The 12,365-nt window shown below is 39.5% G+C and overlaps 1 protein-coding gene across 1 annotated transcript in view; it reads left to right on the top strand.

Moving 5' to 3' along the window:
• The first annotated feature begins 5,622 nt into the window (after window positions 1-5,622).
• The window catches only part of clcn1a (chloride channel, voltage-sensitive 1a), a 34,256-nt gene continuing 27,513 nt past the window's right edge, over window positions 5,623-12,365 (top strand). Inside the window, exon 1 of the mRNA XM_046844140.1 lies at window positions 5,623-5,724. Coding sequence (XP_046700096.1) covers window positions 5,674-5,724 — 51 coding nt within the window. The 5' untranslated portion in view covers window positions 5,623-5,673. The remainder of the gene's footprint in view (window positions 5,725-12,365) is intronic.

The raw sequence follows: 12,365 nt of genomic DNA, 5'->3' as shown, positions 1-12,365 counted from the left end.
GCTTCATTTTTACCTCCTCCACATTTAGAAATAGCTTTTAAGCGATGTTCACTTCCATAGCACTGTTTACTGCAGTAGTATTACTAAGCCTTCCTACTCAATGTCATTAAAATCATTACATTTTGACATTTTGACCATATTTGCATTACCTACATTGTCCTGTTTGTGGGTTCTTTCATTCTTTCGTGTACATTTTAATGCCTTTGGACTGTGTAAAGTGAAATACTTAATACCAGCTTTAACTATTCTGCTCTGTACAATGATTTATAGCTATTCAAAAACAAGTCTGGAAGTTGACCATTCCATTAAGAACTTTATTCAACAAGCCATGTGCTGACTGCCTGGTGACACCAACACCGTCAACGTGCCTGAATTAGTCCAACTGCCAGATTTAGACCCAGGTCTGAATTAAATCTGACCCAAGCCTTCCACCATAAACAACTTATGAGTCGCAGATGCCCAGGTCAGGGTGTGTGTATTAAACAGATTAAGAGGTCCAGAAAGCTGTCACTATCTACAATTAGAGACAACATGGTATCAGACATGGCTTAGTTAGTGACTCTAGAACAGAATCCGGGCTGGAAAATGGTTGAACAGAGCCTTTTAGAACAGAAAGAGATCCTTTATGTTCCTTTTCAAAAATCAAAAAGTTGCTATGTCTATGGCTAATGTTGTGAAGTTTTGTCAGCAATGAACAGAACCATTCTGCAAAGAATCTGGACCAGTTTTACCAGCAACATTCCTTCTGTTGAAAACTGTATATATCTGGTTGTCTCACCAGACAAAACACTTTATCCAGATATGTGCTGCTTGAATGTATTGTGTATTCTATTTGTGTATAACAATTTGTTAGCCATTATGTCATAGAAAGTGGAATATTCACTTTAATCAGCAGTTTCTTCTCTAATGCTGGAATCCTTAAAAGCCTTATTGGCCAATTCAGGATGCTTATTAAAATAGTCCATAAAAAACGGCCTGTAATCAAAAGTGGCATTTTGGCTGAACCTACAATATCTTATTAAGTCATATCATCTAATTGATGGCATGTCCAGTATGTACCTTTTAGTGCTCTTTCTTTTCCTTGCTTTCCCATCTAACTTTGTCATTGCCCCTTCTATTGAAAAAACCTTTCCTAATCTGACTTGTTAACAATTTTGAGAGGTGGTAGCTCATTGGTTGATGCTCTGGGTGGCTGGTCAAAGCTTCAAGACCCAGTATCATAACGCTGCCAATCTTGGGCCCTTAAACAAGGCCTTTAACCCTCTGTGCTCTAGGGGCACTGTATCATGGCTGACCCAGCACTCTAACTTCAGTTTCCTAACATTGCTGGGTTGTGTAAAGAAAGAAATGTACTTTGCTGTAATGTAATTATTACTTGCTTTGATCAAAATGTAGTTTCTCCACCAGTATCTGGCTTAATAAGAAGCACATGTTTTCTTGTAATGGCCCCCATCTATCTACATTTATAGCATTTGGCAGACCCCTTATCTATATTTACTTATCTCATTTATAGAACTGAGTGGTTAGGGGTTAGGGGCCTTGCTCAAGGGCATTTTGGTGGTCCTGATATTTGAACTCACATCCTTCCAATCAGAAGTTCAATGCCTTATTCTTCTAAGCAACCACTTGCATATAAAAAGGTATTTCTTGAAATGAAATCTACTACTTCCCTTTCCTCCAATAGTCTTTCTTTTCATGACTCAGATACATACTTAAGACCCTCTACTGGTTAATCAAGCATTCTCCTATTTTAGATAAATTGGCTGATATTGGGCTTCATGGATATATAGAACAATGTTAATGTGAGATGTTTTTCTACATATCTAACAAAATGACTCAGGTTTGTTCCTGTAAGTCTCTGATGTACATAGTATGTAACATTTCTACAGGGGAATAAAGTTGATCAGTCACACCATGAAGTTATGCGAAAGAGTAGTGGAAGCCAGGCTGAGAGAAGAGGTGACCATCTGTGAGCAGAAGTATGGTTTAATGCAGAGAAAAAGCACCACAGACGCAATATTTGCTTTGAGAATGTTGATGAAGAAGTATAGAGAAGGTCAGAAGGACAATTACATTGTGTGTTTGTGGATTTAGAGAAAGCGTATGACAGGGTGCCGAGAGAGGAGTTGTGGTATTGTATGAGTAGGGCAGGTGTGTCAGAGAAGAATGTGAGGGTGGTGCAGGACATTTATTATGACAGTGTGACAACAGTGAAGTGTTCAGTGGGAATCACATACTGGTTTAAGGTGGAGGTTGGACTGCATCAAGGATTGGCTCTGAGCCCTTGTTTGTTTGCAGTGGTGATGGACGGGTTGACGGACGAGGTCAGACAGGAGGCTCTGTGGACCATGATGATCGCGGATGATATTGTTATTTGTGGTGAGAGTAGAGCAGGTTGAGAAGAGCATGGAGAGGTGGAGGTACGTGCTGGAGAAAAGAGGAAATAAAAGTCAGTAGGAGTAAGATAGAGTACATGTGTGTAAATGAGAGGAAGGGCAGTGGAGTGGTGCGGTTGCAGGGAGAAGAGTTGGAGAAGGTGGAGGAGTTCAGGTACCTGGGGTCAACAGTGCAAAGTAATGGAGAGTGTGTTAGAGAAGTGAAGAAAAGAGTGCAGGCAGGGTGGAGTGGGTGTAGAAGAGTGATAGCAGGAGTGATTTGTGATAGAAGGCTATCTGCAAGAGTGAAAGGGAAAGTTTATAGGACTGTGGTGAGACCTGTGATGTTGTATGGTTTAGAGACAGTGGCATTGAGTAAAAGGCCAGAGGTGGAGCTGGAGGTAGCAGAGCTGAAGATGTTGAGGTTTTTGTTGGGAGTGACGATGATGGACAGGATTAGAAACGAGTTTATTAGAGGGACAGAGCATGTAGGACGTTATGGAGACAAGGTAAGAGAGGCTTGATTGAGATGGTTTAGACATATGCAGAGGAGGGACATGGGGTATATCCGTAGGAGAATGCTGAGGATGGAGCCACCAGGAAGGAGGAAAAGAAGAAGACCAAAGAGGAGGTTTATGAATGTGGTGGGGATGACATGCAGGTGGTTGTGGTGAAATAGGCAGATTTACAGGACAGGGGGTTATGGAGAAGGATGATCCGCTGTGGGAGAAGCCGAAAGAAGAAAAAGTTGGAATGGGATCCAACAGACATTTTGATGATTTGGCTTTGGTGATAATAGCAGTGTAATTGTAATTGCGAAGCTTTAGGTGAGACTGGATCACAAGATGCTGTCAGAGACTGGACACAATTGTGTTTGAATACTTAAAATATTTTAATTGAAGAAATTCATAGTCCTCACTATTAAACTGTGATGAAATACTATTTTTAGATATCTGATTTGTTGTTAATTTAGCCACTGTACTAAAAAGGAACCTGGGATTGTTTTGGTTATTTTCTATAAGTATGCTCAGGTGCTGAGCCCTAGCAGCATTTAGTGCCTGTCTGTAGCTGAGCATACTGTTTTTATACACAATTCGAAAAACCTCCAATTTAGATTTTCTCTATTTTCTCTCCAGATTATGGGCTGTTCTCATGAGGGCATGAGTATGACTATTATACAATGGTGCAGGTGTTTTTTATCGAACCTTTTTTAATTAAATGGGGGCAACGGTGTCTAATGTGCTTTTGAGGATAGTGCCTATGTTGTTAGCTGTTTCATCAGGATCATTAGCATTTAGGGGTTTAGTAAGATGTTGTGACAGATCAGGCAGGATACTTATGAATCTGTCCTTAGTGGCCAGAAAACAATAGTCCTACCAAGTCGATAATGTGGTGAGATGCAGCTAATCTGCTCTACCAGTAGTGTGTACAGTATGAGGTGATGGTTTGTGATGTCATCATTTTGAGGTAAAATATCTATATCAGTGACGTCTAGTCTGTGGGATATTTTTACGTCTAGTTTGTGATTAAAACAATGAGTCAGTCTAGCGATGTTTGTTTAACCCTAAAAGAGTTTAGTAAATCCACAAATTATATTCCTAGAGCATCATTTGCATAATCGACGTGAATATTAAAATCACCTAGAAGCAGCACTGTATTGATCAAGAGGTCTAAAAGAAAACCAGAAAGAAAATTAATGTAGGGCCCTGGGGGGCTGTGACAAGTGTGAGAGATTGTAGGGGTTTTCTATGTATGTCTACTACATTAAGCACAAGCACTTAGTTATTTAAACCTGAATTCTAATCTTTGACAAACATTAAGAAGGGCTCTATAAATGGTTGCTTTTACTATGATTAAATCTTAGCTTTAGTGATGGTCTACCCTACTGACAACACTAATTATGAAGACCAGAGGAATTTCTTGTGGTTTTAGGTGCTTCCCACCCTGGGCCAAGTAATATTGTAACTCCCACTGGTGTACTTGAGTGCAGCATTCAATGGAATACTAGGTCAGTGTTCTCCACCAAGCTCTTGTGTCTTGCACATTGGGTGGCCACAGTACCAGGACAAAGTCATCCTCATAAAGGTCTATAAAAGGGAGAGTGATTGAGAAAGGGATCCTGCATAGTGCACACTATAGTACACACAGCCTAGTGACTAGCTACAGTGCAAGTTGCATTGCCCCACTTTCATCAGAGAGCAGACTCGCAAACAATGAGTTGACCACACTCCAGCTATGAAACAAGTCTGCTTTAGCAGCACGTGCATTTGTTATTGTTATGGTGTCTGTCCCATGCGCATGTTGTTGCTGGCCATGGTGCTGAAGTTGCATTCATGCTTTTCTTTAGGTGGAGAGGACCCTGTTTGGGGGCCTGGCATCACGCAGTAAACCGAGTGCCATTCATATTTAAAGGCAGGTGCACCTGCCTCTTCACCAACAACCTACAAATCTGATAAACCTAACTGGCTTACAGACCATTAATCAAGACATTGATTGTATCATTTTTTTCTTCCCATTGATCAGTGTGATGGTGACCAAGTTGGAGGAACCCTAACCCTATTTAGGGCCTAGTTGCAGGCTCCTGTGCTTTAAAGTCCTGTGTGTTTTTTTTTTTTTTTTTTTTCAGCAGAAGTAAAAAAAAATCATAGAATTTTTGTCATCACTCTTGCTTACTACTTATTTTTTTGCAAAAGGTGTGGGTAGATTGCTAATAGACCCATAATTAGCTAACATAGCGAGTCTTACATATCCATGTTAATTCACAGTGCCATGTAAGCATACCTGTGAAACATTTACAGTAAAAAAAAAGATTTAGATTTTGTTGCATATTCTTGCCAGATTTTGTAATAGATTCAGGAACGGCTGTGCTGTTTCTCGGCTGCTTCTTCCAAGAGTTTAAAAAAGAAATGTCTACAATGCCACTAGGTTAATAAGGTGAACAAATATTTTGTGTTTTTATTCAGGGTAACTGTATAGACCAGTTTTAGATAGAAGAAGTAGGATGTGAAGTTGTGCCTTTAAAGTCATATAATGTTTCATTAATGTAATTAGGATGTACACTGTACAAATACACTCAAATACATGCTCAAGCACAAATTCCTTGCATAGTATATGCTGATTATTGTACCTACACTTTGAGAAGGCGTGTATTTGGGAGTTTGGCTACGTACATGGTGTTTGTACACGTGTGACAGTGTCTGTGTAAAAGTGCACTCACTCTCCCTCAGACTGCACCACTCCAGGGTGGGAATGCTGAGGCAGACGCACAGTTTATTTTTGGGTCAGTGACAGTGTGTCAATGGCAGCAGATGCATCGCAAAGGAAGGCTCTGAGATACCAACAGACCCTGGTTTGTCCCAACTTCTCTCACTCTCTTTGCTCTTCTCCCTCTCCTTTAATCCTCTGAGGATTTATCCAGCCTCTGTTACATGGTGCTTTGCTGTGCGCTTTGCTGTGCACTTTGCTGTCTTGTCCTGATAGTCTTTGTTGTACCGTAGTTCGTTCTTTTTTTTACTTTTCGGAATTGTGGTTGGACGTTACATAAGCCATTTCTGCATGACATATTTATTTAACTGCGGTGAAACCTTGACCGAGTCGGTCGAAGTGAGTTCAAAGGTGAAGAGCTTAGAAGTGAGCATATCAACAGGTGACAGGTGTGTTTGGTAGATTTGTATGGCAGCACTAGGTGCTCTTCTTGACTTCTCTGTTTAGCGTTCATCTAAACTTGCTTTGATGAGCACCGTTGCTTACTAAATTTTTTCATTCAACTTTGCCTTAATCTCCCATTTATTTATCTATACGTTTTAAACTTTGGATATAGTTATATCGAGCTGCAAAAAATGCTTGAGTCCACACTGGTGTGTTACTTTATATGCACAGACAAATATAACTATATGTTGTTGTATGAAGGGTAAACCCGATCACCCAGTCACAAGGGAGGCGAACTTGGCTCCGGGTATTCCAGAACATTTGCGACTGTTTTAATGTGTGTGTATCTGTGTGTGTGTATGAGAGAGAGTGTGTGTGTGTGTGTGTGTGTGTGAGAGAAAGAGAGAGAGAGAAAGAGAGCAGTTGTGCACAAGTATAGGTAAAAGGGGACTGTCTGTAATACTATGAGATTGCCATGTGGGTCTCCTGTGATTTGCCCACTCATTTCACACTGTGTAACAGAGACGGCATATCAAAAAGAAAAGTAAATGAAAAGCAAACGTTGGCTTTGCGGTGTGTGTGTATGTGTGTGTGTGTGTGTGTGTGTGTGTGTGTGTGTGTGTGTGTGTGTGTGTGTCTTTGGAAACTATTCTACTAATCTTCCTAGAGTTGGGTGACTCCAGTGTTTATCACCCTGGAGGCAGAGGTAAACTCAGATGTGTTGCCTAATAATATACGTGAAAGCTTTTGTGTGTTCAACATTTACAGTGCCATCATATATTTTTAAAAGGTGTCAGAATAGCAAATCTATGTGCCTAATGCAAGAGCAATAGGTTGGAATAGGTGGGCATGTTGAAATACACAAACAAAGATCATCAAACAACATAAAAGAAACGTCAATTTTGGATTGCATTTGACTTGAAAATAATACAATTTGATGACAGCTTGTGTGTCTGGCTGTCCATGTAGTAAGGACACATAAGCAAAGACTTATAATAGATTTTCCAATATATCCTGTGTATTTTTACAGACTGTCATGAAAACCGGATCTAGATATTTTGTGTTTTGGCGCTAACACCTTGTTAAACTTTGGAAATAACAAAGTATTTGAGATCCCAAAGATATGCCATGTCAAACAGTTAAAAAAAGAAAGAAAAATCAATTAATTAAGACTAGCAGTATAAAAAGGAACACGCCATATTATCAGGAAAGATAAAAAAGAAAAAGGTGGGTAAATGAATGTTGGCTCACTCAGTTTAAAAATAGCCTGATGGGTTGTGTTACAGAAAGAGAGGAAATGGGGTAGCTCCAATCCAGTGAAGTGGTGGTGGGGTGGGTTGGGGGGTCAGTGAACGGGACTGCCTATATGGAGGTCTGGGGTAGATCAGAAAAGGAAAAAGAGGCGGGGTGAAATATAGAGAGGACCAGGATTACATGTACTGTGGGAACAGCAAAAGTAATAGTAATAGGATAGATGAAAGGAATGGAGCCAGGCGAATGTGTAAAGAGGGAGGGAAATACTTGCTAAATCTTCAGCAGCCCAATTATAATTCAGGAATAACACCCAAGCATTTTAGCTCAATATAGCATGACATGGATATACATGTACAAATATTTTTAAGTTTATGACTATATTTGTGAGCATATTTCTTATTGGGCTACCAATTTGTCTTGTTTTCAGATATCGTACTCATTGTTAACTGTATTAAGCACAAGATGTGAATACAACAGTATTTATTTAAGCTTATATAGCATTAGATATAAAGGTGTCAAGATTACAGCTAGGGCTAGGGACACCTATGTATTGTCATAATCAGTTGTAAATAGTAAGGAAGTAAATGTAATTCGTTACTGTACTTAAGTACTTTTTCTTTTATCTGTACTTTTTACTTTTTTATTCAAGTATTTTAATTTGGGTAGATTTTTACTTTAACTTCACTACATTTCAAAGTCAAATATCGTACTTTTTACTCAACTACATTTTGCGAAATCGGTCGTTCCTTTTTATTATGAGAGGATAAGAACTTAACTGGTCAAACACAAAGCAATCCACCAACCGTGCTCTGTTTTGAACTCGTTTTGATCGCCACTTTGTGGTATCAACTAATCACCAACATACAGTTTAGCATCAGCTCAACAGCAAGCAGAACATTTTGAGAGGAATAAATGATGGAAGAAACTCCTGACTCTGACTTGCAACAACACTTGTGGCCTTATTTGCATGATTTTTTTGAAGTAGTTAAAAGAGTTTTGGGTTCATGATAGTTTTAATAGATATCAATCAGTGTTTGACTCATTAATATCATTCTATTAATAGATTTGTGTGCTAACGGTAACATTAGAGTCTTTTCACATAAACTGAGTTGAGTTTTGTGACACAAATTGATAATACATAAATTCAACTCAAACTCAAGTATAAAGAGCACTTTTACTGGATTGATATTTTACAGAGTGTACCTCTACAATAACACAAATATATATTTTTTGTACTTTATCCACCTATAGTCATAATGCAATACATTAAAAAATACTTAATGATGTACCAGTACCGTCTGAAAGTCTGGAAATAGTGAAAGTCCAGATAAAATTGATTATCATGAAAGTGTATTCACCCCACTGTAACTGTCTAAGCTTTTAGTCTATTATGATCTGCCATGTTTACTTTATTCAACAGCCTTCCAGCTAGAAGTCTTTAAGTCTAGGTGAAATGCTAATTGTTAAAACAAAAATAAATGAAAATTGTATAAAAATTTGTTGTAGCTTACACTTATTATAAACTATATGACTATTGTAGAGCCATTAGATAGAATTACATCTAATTTATAATAAATTTTGTTTGGAATATTAGAATGTTTTTTTGTTGTTTGTCTTGTGAGTGTGTGCCCTCTATAGGTGGGTTACAAGGCGTGGCTGAGGGAAGGCCGGTGCTTTCACATACCATTCGTTGACCGTAACACACAAGACTCCTTAAAGCTTATTGTTTGTTTTCTTTTCTTCATTAAGAATTCCCCTTTTTGGAACTAAGATGCCTAATACTTTTTTTCCAGCATGGCAACGGCCCTGTGTGTAAAACAAGCTCCACTAACACAAGGTCTGCCAAGGTGTAACTGGAAGAACTTGAGGCTGAACAGATCCCTGACCTCAGCCCCAATAAACACTTAGGATGAAATGGGATGCCAGCTGCACCCCAGGCCAGCTTACCCAACATCTGTGCCTTGACCTCTCTAAAACATTTGAGCATGAATGAACACAAATCACCAAAGCCATACTCTAAAATCTAGTGAAAGGCCTTTCCAGAAGAGTGGAGTTCATTACACAACACTAATCCATCACAAACACTCTCATGTTCATGGTCACATGATGAGCTGAATACCCTGAAAACACACACATACAAAATTATAGCTTCACATTATATAAAGATTTTCAGTTTACATTTCACAGTCTTCACTTTGCCAAATGTTAACTGTGTGTTGATCTTGAGCAGGTGCTAACAAGGCTTTGAATGACACTTATCCTGGTTTGGTCATCTGATTTTATTGACTTTTGCGTTCCTACGGTTTATTTTGTATTTGATTGTCTGATGTTTGCCGGTACACTGATGTTCCTAAATCTCTTCTTTGTCCTGATTACCACAATTATTAAAAACTCTACAAAATGTTCTTGCATCCTCACCTGCTTACCTGACAGAATACTTTACCATCTCATGGATGCAAAGGAATCTTTTACTAATGCCGTGTGCTTTGGCATGAGGTCACATCATTGGAGAACAACTGCAACCAGTATGAAATGACAAGTATTATGGTGGCCTAGCTGGATGCAAGGGGTTTATATATATTATACAGTGCTTTCTTTGCTTTACAATCACAGGAGGAAGGAAGGTCTGTTCGTTTCATCAATCTGCTTACTGACAAAACACTGGCCTGGGCAATCTCCATATTGTCATACCTACATTCTCCAGCTGTTCCTCTTGACAATGCTCCCAAGTTTGAGGAGATTGGGGAAAAACTCCTCACCTTAAAGCAAGAGAGTCAAAACACTGCAGGATTTGCACTCAGCTTCTGCACATTAGCAGCAAACACCTGCAAAAAAAAGGTGGCATTGAAAAAAAGCTCTACACAAACCTGCTTACAGAACTAGCATTCCATGATGACCTAGCTTCCCATGATGTATTAATGGATATGTCCATTCGCTTTACTACTATCCTCAAAAAACACAAGTGCCACAAATACAAACTTTTCCTGTGCCTTTAATTCAGACTATTGAACCGACGCAGAAGGAACAAGTTAAGCTGAATGACATAAAACACCAGAGGTAAAATTCACCAGCACCAAGTGGCAGTGTCCATCACTTTCTCAGAGCAAAGTTCCCAAGTATTTAGTGAGTCCTTCTCATTTCCTTTCTCACACAAATTTTGTGTTTAAATAATTTAGATTTTAAATTACCCAACATGCACCCAGGGAGTGCATCTTATATCTTAGTGCTGCTTAAATAGTGCACCCTAAAGGTACAAGCCTTTGATGGAAGAGCCTTTGGCAGAGGCTCTATAATGCTTTGTACCAAGCCTGTCTATCTAAATATCAGCGGCATGCACCATGAGAACATCTCATTCTTTGTCATCTGTTGGTGCTAGGCTACTAATTGATGGAAACGGACAAACCTTAAATCTCCTAATAAGGGTGCAGTAAGCCTACTGGCAAGGCAAAAAGTTTCCATAGGCCCTTCATAGACATTATGTCAAGCGCCATCAAGAACCCTGAACTTCAAAGGTTCATGAGGAAATTCCTACAGAATAAACATTCTTTTGGCTTCTCCCATTAGGGGTCACCACAGCGGGTCATCCGCATGTTTGATTTGGCACATGTTTTACGTTGGATGCCCTTCCTAACGCAACCCTCCCCATTTATCCAGGCTTGGGACCGGCACTAAGACTTGTGCAACCCTAATGGCTGGGGTTGGTTCCCTGACCGGGGATCGAACCTGGGCCACAGCGGTGAGAGCGCCGCATCCTAACCACTAGACCACCAGGGGACAGGAAATTTCTCCAGAATACAGAGAGGAACCCCAAGCCAGTGGGCTTCTTTTGCATTGAGTGTATGATTGTACCATAAAGCGCTTAGCTGTAGCCACATTCCCTTGCAATAGTATCTAACTCTTGTCTGGCAAAGAAAACCAAGCCATGAGAGAATATAGCCCACAGACAAGTGCACAAACGCAGCTCATCTCCAACCTCTTAGGGGTTTGAAATAATAACTTTGCCACTGCCTGTCTTACTGAAAAAAAAGGAAATGCAGGTCATAATTGCTCAAAATAATTGCCTAATTCATCCAATCCATTTATTGTGGGGGTGGATGCCTTAGAGACAGGCGTCAGAGCAGTTTGGAGAGAAACCCAATCTTCAAAGTGCTTTCTTTTCCCAGAAGCTAACCTCTATTTAAAAACTATGACTATTGTTTATTTTTTATTACCCTGGTTCACCTCTGCAATCTGACAGGATGGAAAAACTAGGGTTCTCTGTAAACCTGACATCAGAATATCATCCCTAAGCCAGTGGCCAAGTTTCGAGAGATGATCAGGAGAATTAAAATGCTTCCTGCACACATTTTGTACCAATAACCAAGAGGACTGGGCCTAAATATGCAGAGAACTCCTTAAGAAACTCAGCAACCAAAGTTAACCAAAGTTCAATGCAACCTAGGCTACCAGCTGCCTCTATTCCTGAATCCCACTGACTCCCTCGCAATGGACAGCTGACTCCAACATGTATGGAAAAAGGTCAATTAGCACCTTAACAAACAAACTGCACTCAACCCACATTAATGCCAAGAGTTACATGGCCAACACCAATATCGCCAATGACTGAGCGAGTGGCAAAGAAGAATTTGCCTCATAAAAGAATGTTTTGGTAATGATATATCTGTCATATCCACACTGGAATCATTACCAGTCTGCAACCACCAGAATACAAAGCACATCACAAACATGGACACTCTAGGAGGACCATTACACATCACATTCACAAACACTCTACAATGTACCAATACCGTCTGAAAGTCTGGAAATAGTGAAAATAGTGAAAAAAGTGTATTCACCCCACTGTAACTGTCTAAGCTTTTAGTCTATTATGATCTGCCATGTTTACTTTATTCAACAGCCTTCCAGCTAGCTCCCGCTAGCAAAAGCCCACAGTTAAACTGTATAAATTGTTTTATTCTCAATGCACTGACTGCTTCTTCTGACTACTCTACTTTTTTTAGTTTCACTCGCTTCCCTTTTGAATATGAATAAAAAAGCAACGGAAAACAAACAAACGTTTCGTTTTATTTGAGTTTGACGTTTTGTCAA

This window comes from Silurus meridionalis, chromosome 29 (genome assembly GCF_014805685.1).
Source record: "Silurus meridionalis isolate SWU-2019-XX chromosome 29, ASM1480568v1, whole genome shotgun sequence".
Classification (NCBI taxonomy): domain Eukaryota; kingdom Metazoa; phylum Chordata; class Actinopteri; order Siluriformes; family Siluridae; genus Silurus; species Silurus meridionalis.
The sequence above is the reverse complement of the archived record's forward strand: the minus strand, read 5'-3'. Positions and strand labels throughout refer to the sequence as shown.